This window comes from Mus musculus, chromosome 12, assembly GCF_000001635.26.
Source record: "Mus musculus strain C57BL/6J chromosome 12, GRCm38.p6 C57BL/6J".
Taxonomy (NCBI): Eukaryota; Metazoa; Chordata; class Mammalia; order Rodentia; family Muridae; genus Mus; species Mus musculus.
This window is the reverse complement of record NC_000078.6, coordinates 30,044,641-30,064,248: the sequence shown is the minus strand read 5'-3', so window position 1 is coordinate 30,064,248 and position 19,608 is coordinate 30,044,641. Positions and strand designations below refer to the sequence as shown.

The window sequence follows — 19,608 nt, the reverse complement described above, 5'->3', positions numbered from 1 at the left end:
ATAAGAATTGGAGGAGTGAGTAGAGAGCTTGAGCCCCAATGTGAAAAGATGTGTAAATAGGACTTTGCTTGAGGGTCAGGAAGACAATCTCTGTACTGTAGAAGGAGTTACCCTTGAAAACCCATGACTCGTCCCATAACATAGAGGGCCTATCATTGGGACTCAGAGTACATAGGGAGTAAGTTTGGAGGAACCAAGAGGAGAATAGAGAAAGGATGATAGGAATGGGAATGTTGGCTTGCCTCTTTGGCAGTGCTGTCAGCAAAAACATTTCCCAAGGTTATATCATTAGTAGGTGTCTGGTGCTCCCAACAATGAATAACTGCTGTCTGATTGGGAAGGTAAGAGGCTTCTAGCAGCTTTAGAATTAGAGGCCCATTGGTAACAGTTGTCTGTCTGGTAGTGAGAAAACCTCTCTCCTGACAAATAGAAGCATGTTAATATCCAGAGACTGCCCCACCTGAGGAATCCATCCCATATATAGTCACCAAACCCAGACACTATTGTGGATGCCAACAAGTGCTTACTGACAGAAGCCTGTTATAGCTGTCTCCTGAGGGCCTCTGACAGTGCCTGACAAACACAGAGGTGGATGCTCACAGTCAATATTGGACTGAGCACAAGGTCCCCAATGAAGGAGCTAGAGAAAGAACCCAAGGAGCTGAAGGGGTCTGCAGACCCATAGAAAGAACAACAATATGAATTAACCAGTATCCCCAGAGTTCCCAGGGACTAAACCACCAACCAAAGAGTATACATGGAGGGACTCATGGCTCCAGCCACATATGTAGCAGAAGATGGCCTAGCCGGCCATCAGTTGGAGGAAAGGCCCTTGATCCTGTGAAGGCTCTATGCCCCAGTATAGGGGAATGCCAGGGTTAGGAAGCAGGAGTGAGTGGGTTGGTGAGCAGGGGGAGGGAATAGGGGAGTTGTCAGAGGGGAAACCAGGAAAGGGGATATTTGAAATGTAAATAAAGAAAATAATAAAAAATTAAGTATCCACCAAAAAAAGCATGTTAATGTAGACTATGGAAAGCATACTTAGAACCTGTGTATATGTTAGTGTAGTGGCTATTCCTGGTTGTCAACTTGACTATATTTGGAATGAACTACAATCCGGAATTGGAAGGCTCACCAGTGACCCTTATCTGGAGGCTGGGAGATCCTTATCTGGATCTTGGGATGGAGATCTTGAGCCATAGTGGCTATGGATTCCAGAAGATTGAATCTCCGAGTTTAAGGAACACACCTTTAATCTGGGGTACACCTTTCATCTGGGATTAAAGGTGTGGTGGAACACACCTTTAATCTGGGCTACACCTTCTGCTGGAGACAATATAAGGACATTGGAAGAAGGGAGCTCTTGCTCTTGCTCCTTCGCCTGCTTGCTGCGTGAGACTGAGTAACTGCTAGATCCTTGGACTTCCATTCACAGCTGCGACTGAACCATTGTTGGGAATTGGGCTGCCGACTGTAAGTCATCAATAAATTCCTTTACTATCTAGAGACTATCCATAAGTTCTGTGACTCTAGAGAACCCTGACTAATACAGTTAGGCAGTTTTGTCTAGTGCTAAGGTGAAGGCTTCTAGTGAGGGCCATGAGCTCTGCATTCTGAGAAGTAGTGTGTAGCCACCTGTGTAAGACTCTGGGGAGCCTTAGCTTACCCCCCCCCCACACACACACACACACGAGTGAACCATGTGGAGCCAGGATCCATGCAAAAAGCAAGAGGAATTTATTGTTCCAGTGCACTGGGGTTGTCCCAGACCCAAAGGAGAGGCAGTGACCACCAGCACCTGTTCGGTGAGTTTTTATGTGGTTTCCAGGGACAGAAAAGAGCATCACCAACCCCCTTTAAACTGATTGGTCTTTAGGAATGAGGTGACAAGGACTTCCCTTGTCTGAAGGTGGGCAATGGTCAGTCCTGAGGAATGTGGTTCCTCCCCGTTGTCTGAGAAATGTTAATTAGCCTCTCCCTTCCGGAGGGGCAAGTGTTTCATGACCTTCCCAAAGTTACTAAACTGACCTTTTCACCTGTAGCCATCTAGTAGCCAGGGAGAACGGATATACCTGAAAGGAGAGCTGGGGATGGAATGGGACAGACAGACGAGAAAGGAACGAAACCAAGAGAAATGTTTCTGATAAAGGTTTAATGTTTAATTTTTTTTTAATTCTAAATATATGGGGGAAAATCCCAAAGGCTAGTCCTTTGTTCTGGCTGTGTTCTGTTGCTTTGTCTCAGCTGGATTTTGTTGCAAAATAAGCTCAACAGCATCTCAATGGGTGGGCAGTCTCTCTAGACACAGCAGGAAGATGTAAATGTAGTGAGGCCAGATGCCTGGCTCCAGTCGGAGACTTGTTTAGCCAACTCAAGACTGGGAGAAGGGCACAGTAGTGCTTGAGGGTAAAGGAGAAAATTCTCCAGCCAGATCAGAGGAGAGGATGGAATCTCTGTCTTGGCAGGAGCCTGTGGAGCAGAGAGATAAGCACATATCTATAAACCAAGTATAGCCATGGCATGTCAAAGGGGAAATAGAAAGTTGTGAGTTTGTGTAGGTAAGGGTTTTATGTGACTCTGGGCAGGAATGATGAGGACAATGGCCTTGGGAAGGTGAGTGAGTAACAGGGTTAGGTAAAGGTCAGGGACCAGATGAAATATCAGGTTTTCTTTAGGATGATGAAAGAAAGCAACCAAAAGAGAGCTTAAAAAGCTTCCCAGGCCAGTAGGGAGTCTGTTGCTAGTGCTTGTAAGCAACCTCTTCATCTAACTGTGTGTCTGGATGTTTGAAAAGGTAGGTAACAAGAGCAAATGTGTGTGTCCTCTCATTTGTCCCCAAATCCCTACAGCCATTTACCATTTTTCAGTAGTGTAAAGGGTTGGTCAAGGTCTGGGAACGTGAGGGCAGGGGCCTGTGGGACTGCATCTCAGAGGCGAAGGAAAGTAGGCATTACAGGCTTACTAGGATTTAAAGGCTCAGCCAGGGAACCTCTAGATGCTTCTTAGAGGGGCTGAGCCAGAAGAGCAGTATTAGGAATCCAGGTTTAAGGTACCTCACCAGGTGAGGGACGGAGAGAGTCTTCTCCATGATGGCTGAAGGCAGGAGGGTCCACAGGTACTGTCTGTAATCAAGAGTGCGTTCACAATTATTCGTGGATAGCAGAAAGCCCAGCTTCTTGATCTAAAGAATAGATAGAAAGTTGAGCTTTAGAAGGGATGACACGGTATTCTTTGTTTCCTAGACAGTAAGAAGCTAAGCAGTATATGGTTGTGACGGTGAGAGTGAGTGATGACATAGTAGAAGGTCGTCTACATATTGGATTAAGTGGCTGTGGGCAGAGCTAGAGAGAGGAGGTCAGTGGACAGAGCCTGGCTGAAAGCCTGTGAGAACCTCTGGGGGAAGACTGTCACAGTAAGCTGGGATGCAGTACCGGTATAAGGATCCACCCAGATAAGAACAAATAGATCATGTGAATTTGAGTGTAAAGGAACGGTGAAGAAACTGTCCTTATGGTTTAGGTCAGTAAAGTAAGAGGTAGAGGAGGGAATCTGAGAGTAGAATATAGTGCTAAGTTCAACTGGGTGGATTGGAATGGCACCTGTGTTAATAATTCTGCGGTCCAGAACTGGGCAGTATGAACTGTCATGGTTTTTTAGTACAGGCAAGATAGAAGCATTGTTGGGTACATGAGTGCATGTGAGACCACCTTTATCAAGAAAGTACTATGTGATAGGTTTTAAGCCCTGTCTAGGTTTTTGGAAAATACGATATTGAGAGTGACTGGTGTAGGAGATAGGGTCCAAGAATAGGATCTTAATAGGAGGAGGATGTGAGGCCACTTTGGAAGAGGAAGTGTCCTATAGGAGTGGGTCAATGAGGGAGTCTGATCGGGGTAGAGTGAAGCATGAATGTTAACCAGTAAATAAGGGGGCTCTTCAGAGGCTAAAAGAGGGAGAAATTCCAGACAGAGTTGGTTGAAAAGGAAAAGTGTAACTTAACCATGATATCTCTGCCCAGTAATGTAAGGAGTGACCCTAGAAGGAACAGAGGAGAGGACCTGTAGTCTTGGGCTGATGGGCTTAACCATCACTGCCCACACCCACCCACCACAGAGATCTAAACAGGATCATTTTCTTCAGAGTAAGTGGGACATAAAGGGTAAATATCTCCCAAATCTATTAGGAATGGTAGAGACTTACCCATTACCTGGACAGTTATCCTAGACTCCTCTGTGATAATCTTGATGGTTTTGTTAGAAGTGAAAGTCCCAGGGCAGTGTCGGTCCTCGGACAGCAGGCACAGAAGATCCAAGAGTCTTTCCTGTGGAGGAGAAACTTAGGGCACAGACCTACCTTAGTGAAGCAAAGAGGTGCAGTCAACTCTCCAGTGTCCTGCTCTTCCATAGTTTGGGCAGGGTCCTGGAGGTAAGCAAAGGGAAGGGCAGGTTTTTCACCCAGTGGCCAGCTTTGCCACTTTAAAGCAAGCCCCAAGTGAGGTTCATTTGTGCCCCCATCTTCTCTTCGGAGGACACCATGGGCTGCGGCCAGGAGCTGGTACTTCTGTCTCTCATGGGAAGTCCTTTACATCTTTCCCTGCTTCTCTCTTCCATTAGACACCTTAATGCCACATCCAGCCAATCTCTCTGGGGAGTGTGAGGACTGTCATCCGCCTTTTAAGCTTTTTTTTTTCTTTCTTTCTAATAGTGGAAGCTAGCTGGAACAGGCAAGCATGCCCTCTGGAGAATTCAGATCTAGATCTGTGTACCGAAGGAGGGGCTCTGCAGGGTACGGAGCTTGGCAGGATTTTCATCTGGCCTCTGAGTGATCTCCCTCAGTTTATTACAACTAATTACCTGATGGGAGGCCTTTTAGAGGCTGGCCAGGAGACAGATAATCATTTCATCTCAGGCTACCCTGCTGAGGGACTGATTCTTAACACTAACCAAGTAAATCCAGTGGGGGGGAATCCTTCCAGGAGACTGTCTCTTTCCCCCAACAGATAGAAGAAACTGTCTGTATGGTGGGCATCACCATGGAGAAGCGACAGGAGAAATAATCTCTAGGGCTACAGGGAAATGGGTACCTGGAAGAAAGGGAGCCAGTGAGTTGGGTGGGAGTCTTCGATGTGTACAGCAATAACCAGTGAGTAGAGGCTGAGGGAGGCTGGAGGTTAGCATGGACCTTGATGTTATAGACTCTATAGGTATGTGTTAATGGAGAATGGAGTCCTGGAAGTGTTCTTTCTCTGCAGGTGAAATGAGTCAATTCATGACAGATTAAAGTATGTAAAGGCAGGTTTGTTAGAAAGGCACTCTGGGCAAGTTCACTGGTGCCAAGGAATGAAGCCAGGGAAGTTACCATGAGAAGGGAGATGGGGGGAGGGGAGAGTAGAGAGAAAGAGAGGAGAGTGTGCATATAAAGAGGTGTATGTATTGGGGGGGGTGTATAGATTATATAGGGAAGAGCCTCTGGAGAAAGGGCAGCCCAGTCCTTGGGATGGAAAGTTCAAGGTAGAGGATAGGATATGCCAAGTAGGGATTGAGGGATGTTGGGAAACCTGGAAGCCAGGTCTGCCGGGATCTGAAGGACTGTGTTGTGTGTCCCTTTTGCCAGTGATAAGGAGAGTGAATCCTTCTAGCAAGTGGGAACTAGCTTCTCCAGTGCCTGGGGGAGTGCTGGCTTTTGTCTAAATACCGGACTTTGCAGAGAGAAAATTTCTTGGAACCTGTCACTTTCACACCCCAACTACCAAAAGCACAAGTCTGGAAGTTTCGAATGCACACCCAAAATAAAGATTTTCCCCTAAGCTCTTTAACTTTACATTTTGTCCCTAGTCCCTACCTGTCCCAGCAGATTTCCAATCAACTGAAGACTGAAAACTGCTCTGAATCAAACCCGTGAGTCCTGGAAGTGCTGAAAGCAGATGTAGACGGCTTCAGATGTTTTTGATGAATTTCCAATCAGCCTGTTCCCCTGGCTTGATCCAGCACTTCCAGACTGCTCCAAAGCTGCCTGTACTTAGTTAGCTATTCCCAAGCGGTCCCGCAGAACCCGGGCAGTGAGCAGAACAGATGGCCCAGGCCTGCCCTCCTCTCTTCCTCCCTACAATTCCAACAGTGGCTTAATTTCAGCCAAGAAGCAGTTACAGAAGAGATTCCCTCGCCTCTTATCATCATCATCATCAACAACAACCCTCAAATGTCAAATCCCAAAGAAACCCCAGGACAAATGGTTACAGTGAGGGTTGGGGTGTCTATTAGCACCAAAGCACATGCTGGCCTCAATGCTCTCAGCTTCACAAGTGACTGTCACAGAGTCTCTGCAGGTAGCCTTGTTCTCCTCAGCTCTTCTCCCCCTACCACCTACCCTGATCTTCTTCAGCTCATTAGCTTCCCTTCCCCCACCTTCTCACCACCTCACTTCTATCTAACCCTGATACTTTGGCCATGTTCCCTCTGACTCTTGGTCTTCCTCTCCCAACCCCCCTTCATAGCCTGGTTCATTCTCCTGACCATGTCCAGTCTACTCCTTTCTCGCTGCTCTAGACTCTTGCACATACCTCTTGCTGTGCTCTCCCTCCGATTTACAATAAAAACCTTCCTTTGAAACATACCTTGACATAGTCATACTCTTCCTTTATGCATTTGGTGCTGAACGCCCCCCCCCACCCTTTGTCAGGTGTAAAAGATATGTACAAACCCAGTTTTGAAACTACATGCAAATATTTCAACATTTACTTCAATATTATCTGAGTTGTTACTTGGAGGAAGTAAAAAAGATTTTTCAATTTGCTTTTTAAAATAAAATGGCTAAAGGGGCTGGAGAGACAGCTTAGCCATTAGGAATGCTTGCTGCTCTTCTAGAATAGCATAGTTTCCAGTATAGACAAGAGGCTGCTCACAAATGCCGGTGACTCCAGGTCCAAGAGATCATAGTCTTTTTTACAGCCTCTGCAGCTATGCACATATATGCACATACCCTTAGAGACTGTAGTGGCTATTCCTGGTTGTCAACTTGACAATATTTGGAATGAACTACAATCCGGAATTGGAAGGCTCACCAGTGACCCTTATCTGGAGGCTGGGAGATCCTTATCTGGATCTTGGTTTGGAGATCTTGAGCCATAGTGGCTATGGATTCCAGAAGATTGAATCTCCGAGTTCAAGGAACACACCTTTAATCTGGGCTACCCCTTTCATCTGGGATTAAGGGTGTGGTGGAACACACCTTTAATCTGGGCTACACCTTCTGCTGGAGACAATATAAGGACATTGGAAGAAGGGAGTCTAGCTCTTGCTCTTGCTCCTTCGCCTGCTTACTGCGTGAGACTGAGTAACTGCTAGATCCTTGGACTTCCATTCATAGCTGCGACTGAATCATTGTTGGGAATTGGGCTGTCGACTGTAAGTCATCAATAAATTCCTTTATTATCTAGAGACTGTCCATAAGTTCTGTGACTCTAGAGAACCCTGACTAATACAGAAATTGGTACCAGCAGAGTGGGGTATTCCTGTGACAACCTGACCGTGTTTTGGGGAGGACTGTGGAAGGACTTTGGAACTTTGGGTTTGAAGATCCATTTGTTGTTAAGAGCTCTGCCAGATGTTGTGTAGGAGTTTGGAAGATAATGTTGAGAACAGTGCAGAAGATGGAGGTCTGGTTTGTGAAATTTCAGAGGGAAAATTAAAGACTCTTTTCAGGGCCATTGCTGTTTTGATTGTGAAGATTCTGTAGTTCTGGTTAGCTGGGGCTGAAGAATCAGCTGTGATTAACAAGATACCAGAACTACGAAAGCAAAAACTTTGCATTACTGGGACTATTGATGCTGGTTAGCTGGAGCTAAGAAATTAGCGGTGATTAAGAAGAGACCAGCATCATTGAGGTGACATCTTCTGGGAAGTGTTTTCTGAAAGCCAGATGAGGCAAGCCAGTAAAGAACATCCCTCCATGGCCTCTGCATCAGCTCCTGCTTTCTGACCTGCTTGAGTTCCAGTCCTGCATCCTTTGGTGACCAACAGCAGTATGGAAATGTAAGCCGAATAAACCCTTTCCTCCCCAACTTGCTTCTTGGTCATGATGTTTGTGCAGGAATAGAAACCCTGACTAAGACAGAGACATACAGGTATACACCGGAATAGAAATAAAAATGAACAAAAATAAGGTTATAGCCAGCATGGAAAAAAAATCAGTATAAATTTGGTTTTTTGCCTCTTACTTCATGTATAGCCCCAGGTCATGTATGATGACATAGGTTAGGCTTGAGTTTCTAGGCACAGATAGCAAGTGATGCTACCCAGCATGTGAGGGCGATGAGTCTCAGAGAATGCAGGATAGAAAGTGAAGATTCAGTCAGTCAGGATGGGCTGCTCCCCAGAATGTAACCACAGCAATATGTTTTATGTCTTGGAGTTGTTGAAAGACTGGTGTGCAAAATGCCCTCCCTACAAGGAAACTAAGTATGTCAGGTGCTAGGTTAGTTCATTCTTATACATATCCCACAATTCCAGCACATATCGAAACATAAGGGCTTACAATACAAATATATTAGATTATCCTCTAAAAATAAAATGTAGGGACAGGAACATGGCTCAACAGGTAAAGGTACTTGGCGTCATCCCTGAGGACCCAGATTTGACACCCCCATTCCCACCTAGGACCCACATGGTAGAGGAAGAGAACCAACTCCTACAGGTTTTCTTCCTCTGACCTCCATGTGTGTGCTGTGGCGTGTTGATGCCTATAAAATAAATGTACTAATTTCTTTTTTAAAAAGTTAATTCAAAGTCACATATCACATAAAAGGCTTGCCTGAAATGACCATTGTCACCCTAATATTCTCTCCTGGGTGGGGCCCTATCACTCCACCCCTTAAGGTGAGCAGAGGTTCTGGGCATACTGCCAAGTTGAAAGTGGCTGAGCCTGCCTCCTGGGGTTCATCCTGCTGGAAGTGAAGGCTCTGCTCTGCTCTGCTAAAGGCAAATGGTACCTTTGAATTTAAATTCATACCGCAGTGACTTGAGTGGCACCTGAAATGTCAGGGGTGTTAGTACTGAGAACAATGCTCATCCCGCCTTCTGTCTTGCAGGAACCTGCAAGTGGATCCAGGGTCCTCCTGTGCGAATAGAGGTCCTCACTGCTTTGGAGCCAGACATTGGCAAAGGCAAGTCTCAAGCTGCCTGGGCAAAGACATGACACGTGTTGGAGTCAGAGACTTGAGGACACCAGATGCTGAGTCTTATCATCAGCCCAAGGCTGCAGTAGCTTCCATCTCATGTGTTTCCACAGGAGCAGTGCAGGCCAGACCGTGCTAATGCCTCTCCTACGCACTAAGGCTAATGGATGCGTGGGAGGAAGGCTATGAGAATCACATAAGCCTGAAAGTCCTGAGAGACGCTGGCATAGACTCCAGATCCTTCTAGACAAGTTCATGTTCATTCAGAATCAGCAAGGCTCTTTCAAATACACTCAGTTCTCTCGTTACGGTCCAGTCACCACAAAGCACAGGCGAAGAAATGCTATAGCATTTTGCTGGTCTGGCTCAGATATCCTCCTCCTCTAGGCTTGCATTAAAGACATATTTACATATGATATGTGTCTTTATAAGCCGTAGAAACATTATTTCACCATAACTATCTTAGCTTGTTTATTAACACTCATTCTCCATCTTCAATCCTTCCTTGTCTTCCCACTCTGCATTGGTCAGCTTCGCATTATGGTAACTGACACTTGGCATGATAAATTATAGGGAGAAAGTTTTATTGTTGCTCATGGTTCTGGGGCTTTGGTCCATGACTGATAGGCCACATAGCTTTAGGCCTTTAGTAAGACAGAACACTGTGTGCACTGTGTGTGTGTGTGTGTGTGTGTGTGTGTGTGTGTGAGTGCGTGTCACATGGTGCAACCAAGCTGCTCAGCTCATGTCTGAAGCACAAAAAAAAAAAAAAAAAAAAAAAAACTCGAGGGAGGGCAGGAGTCCTACCACCCACTTTAAGGGTCTACTCTACTGATCTTCCCATTAGGCCTAGCTCTTGAGGGTCCTATCACCTAATTGTAAAGTGGGTGCAGCCGCTATTGATATCACAGAACTAAAACTAAAGTTACCATTTGATCTGACCATACCACTCCTGAGCATATACCTGAAGGCTCTAAGCCAGCCCACCAAAGAGTTACCTGCACAGGAGCTCAGAAATGGACCCAGCCTAGCTATGCATTAGTAGATGAATAAAGAAAGAAAATGTGGTACATAAACACAATAAAACTTTATCCAGCCTTAAAGAAAACAGAAATCCTGACATTTATATGAAAATAGATAGTTAGGGATTAACTGAAATAAGATTCTGAGAGACAGACAGCATGTTTTCTCACATATGAAGATTGAAGGTTTAATTTTTACAACTGTATGAAAGCAGGGAGGGTGTAGTTACTAAAACTAGAAGGGGGAAATATTTATAGAGGAAGAGGAGGAAAAGAGGGAGAAGGGATAATCAAGGTTACAGGAGAGGAGAGAATGGTGTGAGTGAGAGGAGGACAGGAGGGGATGGGGGAGGGGAGGATGGGAACCATCAGGAGGACTAGATGGTACAGGAGTGAACTGTATAGACCAGCAGGAGGATGGGAGGGCATGGGGGAGGGGAGGATGGGGAGAGAATAACAAAATCAAAGAATATTAACAAACCTAAGAAGCAAGCTGATGGAGCCATTGTAATATCTAACAAAATAGACTTCAATCCAAACTAGTTGGAAGAGATAGGAAAGGACACCAACATACTCAAAGGAAAAATCCACCAGAATGACATTGCAATTTTTAACATCTATGCCCCAAACACGAGGGCACCAAAGTTTCTAAAAGAAACACTGCTTCGACTTAAATCACATATTGAACTTCACACACTGATAATACGAGACTTAAACACCAGACTCTCATCAGTAATCAGATCATGCAGATAAAAAGTAAACAGAGAAATTCTGGAGCTAATTGGTGTTCTAAACCAAATGGATCTAACAGATATTTACAGAACATTTCACCGGAACTCAAAAGAATATATCATCTTCTCTGCACATTATGAACCTTTCTCAAAAATGGACCACATATTCAGCCATAAAGCAAGTTTCAACATACACAAGAGAATGGAAATAACTCCCTGTATCTTATCAGACCACTACATATTAAAAGCTGGATATCAACAACAGAAACCTTACAAACTCATGGAAACTAAACAACTCTCCATTGAATGAAAAATAGGTCAGGTCAGAAATAAATTAAAGACTTTCTTGAATTGAATGAAAATGAATACACATGATATGAAACACAGTGAAGATGGCTCCAAGAGACAAGTTCATAGCACTAAATAGCTACATTAAACAACAACAACAAACAAACGGAGAGAGCTCATACTAGCAACCTAATAGCATATCTGAAAGCTCTATAACAAAATGAAATAATTATACCCAAAGGGAATAGACAGAAAGGAATATTCTAACTTGGGGCTGAAATAAATAAATGAAAACAAAGAGATCGCAAAGAGTCAATGAAGCGGAGAGCTGGTTCTTTGAAAAATAAAATCAAGGAAATCAACAAACTCTCAACCAAATAGCAGAATCAGAAATGAAAAGGGGGCATAACAACACCAAGGAAACCCAGAGACTCATAAGGGCATGCTTTAAAAATAGCTACTCTACCAAATAGGAAGTAAAAAAAACCAAGATAATTTTATAGATATGTCCTATTTGCCAAAGTTAAATTAAGATCAGACAAGCTATTTAAACAGATGCATAGCCACTAGTAAAATAAAAGCAGTCATTAAATGTATCCCAAACAAAACAAAACAACAAACCAAAACAGAACAAAAACCCAGGGTCAGATGGTTTTAGAACTGAATTCTGCCGGACGTTCAAAGAAGAGTTAATACCAATACTCCTCAAATTATCACACAAACCAGAAGCAGAAGGAACATTGCCCAATACATTTTATGAGACCACAGTTGCATTGATACCCAAGCCTTATAAAAAGCCAGTAAAGAAATACAGATGAATTTCCAGTAACATAAATTTTAAAATACTCAATTCAAGAATACATCAAGGTTTATCCACCATGATCAAGTCAGCTTCATGCTAGAGATCAATAAGTGTAATCCACTATATAAACAAACTGAAAAAAAAATACCCCACATGATTATCTCATTAGATTTTTAAAAAAGCCTTTGACAAAATCCAACAACTATTCATGATAAAAATCTTGGAGAAATTAGGGGGTCTAAGGCATATAACGAAGGCAGTTTACAGCAAGCCCATGGCCAACATCAACTTAAATGGGGAGAAACTCAAAACAAATTTCCACTAAAATCATAAACAAGACAAGACTTCACACTCTCTGAATGCCTATTTAGTATAGTATTTGAAACTTTAGCTAGAGCAATAGCACAGCTGAAGGAGTTCATGGAGATATAAATTGGAAAAAAGTCAAAGTATCATTATTTTCAGATGATTTGATATACGGAAGTGACCCTAAAATTCTACTGGGGAACTTCTCCAGCTAATAAACACATTCAACAAAGTAGCTAGAAACAAGATTGATGCACAAAAGTCGGTATACCTCCTACATACAAACGGCAAATGGTCTGAGAAAGAAACCAGGAAAACAATGCCTATCACAACTGTGCACAAATAATACAAATTCACAAATAATACAAAATACCTTGGGGTGGCTCTAACCAAGCAAGTGAGAGACTTTTATGATAAAAACTTCAAGTCTTCGAAGAAAGAAATCGAAGGAGATATCTAAAGATGGAAAGATCTTCCGTGTTCATGGACCACTGGGATTAACATAGTAAAAATGGCCATCTTACCAAAAGCAATCAACAGATTCAATGCAGTCGTCATCAGAGTTTCAACACACCTCTTCAAAGATCTGAAAGGACAATTCTCAGTTTCATATGGAAAATAAAAACAAAACAAAAAACAAAATCAAAACAAACAAATAAACAAAGCCAGGACAGCTAAAACCAATCCTGAACAATAAAAGAATTCCCAGAGGTTATCACCATTGCTAACTTCAAGTTAATATTTTTTCAAGTATTTTTATGGGACTTCTCATTTTTATAGGATCTCTCTCTCTCTCTCTCTCTCTCTCTCTGTGTGTGTGTGTGTGTGTGTGTGTGTGTGTGTGTGTGTGTTTGCATGAGCAGTCTCTGAGTTCTGTGCTTGCTCCCATGTTCTTTTCCTTCTGTCCATTTGTCTTGTCCGACTTCATCATGGTGGTTTTTTATCATATTTCATTTTATGTTGTTGTGTTTTCTTATTATCTCTTAGAAGCCTGCTATTTTCTAATGAGAGACAGAAAGAAAGTGGATCTGAATGGAAGAGGGGGTGGAGAGGAACTGGGAGGAGAAAAGGGATGGAACTATAAACTATAAACTGGTCATAGTGTATGAGAAAATAATCTATTTTTAATAACAAGGGAAAATAATTAGAAAACTACTTCATTTACAAGCTAAATTTTAAAAACTAAGATGAAAGTTCTCAACATCCCCATTGCTGTTGCCCTGGGCACAAGCCTTTAGCCTGACCTTCGGGGACACCTACATTTCAAACCATGATGCTCTCTTTACCCACTGAGATTATCCCAGTGCCTTCCCTCTGACAGGTAGCTTTTAATCCCATCGCTTACAACCCATGACAACTTGGTACCTTCTTGACTGCTCCTATCCCATGACATTTGAATAGAACTCCTAGAGCCTTCCAGGGCCAAAAGGTGAAGGACAGCGGTGAGTCTAGGGGAAAGGAACAAAGGTCAAATAGGTAGACTACATCATCCAGGATTTCTGCGAGGTGGCTTTTGCTCTGTCCATTGTCTCACAGCGCCACCTGCTGTCAGATATAGGGGAATCTCACAGTTGCTGAATTTTTTGCCATTGTATTGGCTTTGCTGGGAACATTTACTTTCTTAAATCCCAGTGAGTTGTTTTGAGACTTGCACACAGAAGCCTTTTCATTTCATCCATTTTGGTTCATTTTTTTTGGTGTTATTAGAGTTGTACAAACAAGGTTAGTTTCTTACTCATCTGTGAAACTGAAGACCGTGGTTTACAGCTGACTCTTGCGTGTGGCTGTTGCAACATCCTCTTAGCTGTGCTGATGGCTTCCCCAGAGTCACATAGCTACATGCTGAGAGTACACACCTGTTCACTCCTTCCTACTATCACCTGCCATGCACCTGCAGGGGCAGATGGGCCGAGGAATGGCAGAGATGCCCAGCGTCTGCCTCACGCTAGACTCCAAGCTCCAAAAATATCCTCGAGTGTTTCAAGCCGGAAGCTGTAAGCTCTGAGTTCCCTTCCCTCGACTCCAACACTAGTTTCACAGTATTTGGCCAGCGTGTTGTCCAAATCACAGAATGTGTTTCTCTGCTGTGCCTTCAGCAAATCTTGTGGCTCCAGGCAGGCCTACTACCCTAAAATAGGAAAAGCCTTAAATAAATGTATGACCCTCCTGCACACTATAGAGGTTCAGGAACACTGGGTATGTTTCTACGGTCCAATAAGAAGAGTGGAAATAAACTATCAAGAGCTACAGAGGAAAACCCAGCATGGAGTCAGACAGTGGTAGACTATTGAGACCGTTAGGCATGAGCAGCGTGTCGGGTTTGTTCATGAAAATGCAAGGGAATTACATGATAGCAGGAAGTGCCTCCTTTGGGGTCACCTTGAGTTTGGCTGAGAGTAAAGGAGAGACTAAAACAAGGTGGCCAAGAACCCAACACTAAAATCATCCTGGTGCTAGTTCTGTGAAACAGCCACCCCATGAGCAATGTCACCTGCATCATAACTGCCACCTGTTCCTGGGGACTACGTGTAGACCTCTGGTGCCCCGCTTGACCTGTGGGTGTTGCGAGTTGCAGTTCGTGGCGAGTGCAGTACAGGCTCTTTCTTTCCTCTCAGCCTCCTCTCCCTGGCTCAGTCATAGCAACTTGAATGCTCAGCCCGGCTAGCCTTCCATCCTAGGAAAGTTGCTCCTAACCACCACCACCACCACCTCCACCACCTCCTCCTTCTCCTCCTCCTCCTCCTCCTCCTCCTCCTCCTCCTCCTCCTCCTCCTCCTCCTCCCTGTGACAAGTTTGTCCTCCCTGTGTCCATCCCACCAGCCTGACCCATGCAGGGGCAGCAGCAGCAGTGCGCCTCGGACCCTCTGGTATGCTTCACAACAATTCATTTGTCCCCGCAGACTCAGCACACAGCACTCAGCACACAGCACTCAGCACACAGCACTCCTGGATCTCCTGTGTCCCCTTTCTATGGTCTGCTCTATCCTGCGAGACCGGGTAGAAGATTGTGCTGTGTTCTTTTCTTTTTACTAAAATGTCCCCGAGTATAAAAGTGGCAGCCACAAGCCTGGTGCCAAGGAAGTAATGGGAAGAAACAGGCTCCCTGCTCCCAAAAGCCCGAACCTGATGCAAAGGAGCTTTCTTCTCCCTGGGTGGGAAGCCCTTACCCCTTTGTCCTTACCCTCATCCCCCACAGAAACAGCACAGGATGCAGTGGGGTGCACTGGAGATGACCCCACTCACTCAATACCAACACCAATAGCCAGCACCACCTTTGCTCTAGAATTAGAGTCCAGGGTGACAATAGACTTAGCCCAGTTAGGCCAGCTGGTGTAAGTCTCCCCTTGGGAGCTAGAGGGTATCCCATATTGGAGCATAAAGGAACTAAAATAGAGGTGTAGTCTGCAAGGAGCCAGCTGTCCCCACCTGGAACACACAAGCCACAGACCCTTGGGCAGGAGAGGAACTGGGTCAGCAAACCTGAGCACAGTGGGATCCCTCAGGTTTTCAGGAGTGGGAGCCTCAAGGTCAGGGGTGCCTTAGTCCCAGAGCACCTGTTTTCCTAAGCAGTGATGCCAGGCAGCAAATGGCTGGCCCATTAATCTTGGGGTACATGGGTGATGGGAGGGTAAGGAGGTGAACACCTTCCTATTGATGACCCGGCAGAGTAGGACACATTCTTCTCAGACATCAGAAGCCCTTAGAGATTTGATTTCTGTAAGCTAATATCAGCAGCGTCAAAGGAGAACCATAGACTTACAGGGCAGAGAGGAAGCTCAGCTCAGCTGCCGGGATGGTGAGACCGTTTAGGGGCCAACAGCTGCAATGGTCTCAAGATACTGCAGAAGGCTCATCTGGTGACATGTGATGACCACCCTTTCCTAGGTGGAAAACTGAGGTCAAGAGCCAGCAGCAGTTCCACTAGGCAAGCTCAGAGCAGCCTCAAAATTGGCAATCCCTCACCTGAGAAAGCCCAGCATGGCACATTGTTGAGCTGGCTGGGACTAAGCAGCCATCCGTGAGGAAGGAGCACCCTGCTGCACTGGCAGCTCCAACCAACAACACATTTTAGACACTGGGAAAACAGTGTCTGCTGTGACTTAGCTCTGGAAAATTATCCCTATACCCAGCTTGCTCTATCATTTTCTGAGACGCCACTTACACCCTAGATGTTAGATGTTACTGCGAGACAGTATTCTTTAAATATGGGGGGGGGGCTTAATTTAGAGAAAGAACATTCTTTAACTGTCCTTACAGTGACGAATTTATCAAAAATAAAGTCTCTATTCAAATAATTGTAGATTTTAATTCACCACAGCTGGATATATCTGATAGTATTTAAGTAAAGCTTCCCTTTGTGAAGGTATTTGGAAGGAGAAAAGTCACACTTTCTTCTGGGATGACAAGGAAAGTCTTTGTGCATTCTGTGTCTCTAGGGGTAACTGTTTCAACTGATGGCGTTGGTGTTCCTTCTGCAAATGTCAGGGAAAACAATTTAGGTGAGCCCTGGGTCCACTTAGGTGCCACCTGAGCAGATGTGGAAACAGGCTATATCACCTCTCCTCTGACTCAGTTTACTGTAAACCATGAGTGCCCTGCCCTTAACGCATAAGCACATCAAAAGAAAATTTGAGACACTGCCAGATGCCTACATGACTTTAACAAACTGGATAGCACTTCAAGTGGAAGGAAGGGTCCCTTACACAGTGATAACCATAAAGACTTCCTAGTTCTGAGCTCAACCCTCGGCCAGCTTCAAAAAGAATCTGCTTTGTGGAGGAATCGTGTGGCCATGTGAGTTCAAAGGTAGATCTGAAGTGGTGTGGAAAGCCAACAGTGGTCACAAGGCAGAGCACGCATATGCTAGTCTGATTCTTTTTTTCTTTCAAAGAGAGTCCCCTTGGAACTGGCTGCTGAAGCCGATTCAGTTTGTTCCTCAAGGTCACTAAAAAGGATGAAGATGCTGCGGGCCTTACAGGCTCCCTCACCATCAATCACTACATCCACAAGTCACCAAAGAGCCCAGGTGTCTGCAGGTATCTTCTGTAAAGCTTTTCGCCTCGACACGTAACGTGGGGTTTAGTAAAGTAAGCACTTTAGTGAGCTATATTTCAAAAATTCACCAAGTGGTAGACAGGGAAGGATATGAGTTCCAAACTATTTTCTGGAAGAAATGTTATGAACATTCTACTAAGAGAACAAATTTCACAATATGTCTGTTCTGGGTCTCCCACCGTGATAAGGAGATGTAGGGTCAGGAAGGGCCATGGGCCAGATGGGGCCAAGGACATGTGATCAAAGAGCACAAAACACCAGAAGCTTGTACCACAGGAAGCAGTAAAAATCAGAATTTAATTCTCACTCCTATGATTGAAGCCAGTGGAAGGAACTAAACGCTGGGGGCTGACGGGAACGTGTTCAGCTAGGAAATGTGCTTGCAAGTAATGATTGTGTGCAAGCTTGTCTTTCTAATTATTGGTTTTATATCCATCTTATTTGTATAATCTGTACACAGTTTTACTTATTTAAACTAAGATTTTCCAAAAGCATAAGACATGCCAAAATATTGTAGATGATCTGTTTCTGAAACTTATGCAAAACTGGTATTTGCTGGGCGATAATGGTTGGGAACACCTGCCATCTTGATGCACGAGGAGAGCGCTTAACCTCTTGCCTCAGTCATTCAAATTCCCCAAAGCTGAGAGGCCACGAGTACCAAACAGGATTGTGCTCCAGGTGCAGAGGATCCAGGAGCTATGGCCCCTTCTGATCGTAAACGATTTCCCTCACAGAGCCAGGCCACCATGACCTCTACCTCTGCACTGAGATCCTCCAGTGTCAGTTGGTGGGAACTTCAACAGAGACTTGCTCTCTTGGTCCTTATAGATTCATCTTCTGGTGAAGGAACAAAGCCCTAAGGGGCATCACAGAACTCTGTGGCTCTATAGCAAGCCTAGGGGTGCTAAACTCTGACATCTTCATTCTTACAAACTGTTCCACTCCTTGGGACACCTTCAATGTTAACAACACTGAAAATTGTTGGAGAGGGCTTTTCCCTGCCACCCCATCCATCTGCTCCCCTAGAACTCTCTGGACCAGTGGAGACGTCTGTAAAAGACCTCAGCATGCAAGATGAGCATTATCATGCAGGAATGAGCACCTGTATATAGGGATGAACACACCCATGTAGGAATGAGCACTAGCATGCAGGATGAGTACTAACATGCAGGATGAGCATTATCATCCAGGGATGAGCACAGGCATGCAAGAATGAGCACAGGCATGCAGGGATGAGGACACCCATGCAGGATGAGCACTAACATGCAGGAATGAGCACCAGCACACAAGGATGAGCATTAGCATGCAGAGATGAACACACACATATAGGATGAGCACTAGCATTCAGTATGAGCACTTCTATGAGTTTCTGAGACACTAGTTCATTAATAGACGGAGTGTGGAAGTCATCACTGTAAAAGAGACAGACTTTGGATGTGTTCATGGTCTGAATGGACATTGCAAGATAAACAAAATTTGCACAGGCCAGGCAGAAACTTTCCTTCCCACATGACTTGATTTAGAAGTTGGGTCAGTGATTCTCTGAGATCTTGGAGTTCATTAGAGATGTTTTGTCCCCGTGGGTGTCAGTATTAGGAAAGCTGTTTGGTGCAGGAGAAGAATCGACCAGACTCTCTATGTGTGGATTAGGAGACCACATACAGAAGTGGCTCAAACCAGTGTTCCCAGCGTGAGATCCAGAGAGTATAACACGTCTCACAGAATGTAGCTCAGCCTGACAGGTGTGTGCTCAAGAAAGCTACAGCTGGCACAACCATCATTGCCATGGGAGCACCACAAAGTAGGCCAGTAGATAATAAGACTTTCTAGAAAATAAGCCATGACTATGAAACAGAAACATATGCTAGGGCGGCAGAGAAATTGCCACAAGATTTTCCCATAAACCCAAGGGAATCCATTCATTTCCATTTCTGCAAGTCATTTCAGGGCATGCCAGAAAGCAGTGTGCTTCGCTTTGCTGCTCACTCTCTAGAGATGCTTCAACCCGGACCAGCTCAAGATGTGGTTGTGGGTAGCTGCCACTCCAAAGAAAAGGGTTAGTTGCCCCATATGGACTGGATAGCAGGGGAGGGCTGCCTCCTAGAAGGGGAAGGTGGATCAGAGTCAGCAGGCTACTCCGCTTTGAATCCAGTTGTGTCTCAGAGAAGTGAGGGACTCTCTTAGAACTTGGAATTACTCAAATTCCACCTGAGGCAGCCAAGGAGCTTT

The 19,608-nt window shown here is 44.7% G+C and overlaps 1 protein-coding gene and 1 long non-coding RNA gene across 6 annotated transcripts in view; one reads left to right on the top strand and one right to left on the bottom strand.

Moving 5' to 3' along the window:
- Nucleotides 1-9,590, top strand: part of Tpo (thyroid peroxidase) — a 78,326-nt gene extending 68,736 nt beyond the window's left edge. The window contains exon 15 of one of the 4 annotated variants that reach the window (XR_003950045.1): nt 9,086-9,590. Coding sequence is in view for 2 of the 4 variants with exons in the window: in XM_011243856.2 (XP_011242158.1) it covers nt 5,835-5,876 (42 nt within the window). In the remaining 2 variants the exon portion in view is untranslated. Of the gene's footprint in view, nt 1-5,834; nt 6,957-9,085 lie in introns of those variants that run through there. The other 3 variants (XR_872405.2, NM_009417.3, XM_011243856.2) reach the window with 3 other exon arrangements.
- On the bottom strand, nt 2,136-4,782 carry Gm15691. Of its 2 annotated transcripts, none has more exons than XR_872629.1 (3): nt 4,201-4,782; nt 3,059-3,181; nt 2,136-2,469 (listed from the first exon to the last, which is right to left on the bottom strand). It is a non-coding gene; the product is annotated as a predicted gene 15691 (long non-coding RNA). The 2 variants fall into 2 exon arrangements; XR_872630.2 differs by having other exon boundaries at nt 2,181-2,469; nt 3,054-3,181.
- Nucleotides 9,591-19,608: the final 10,018 nt, after the last annotated feature.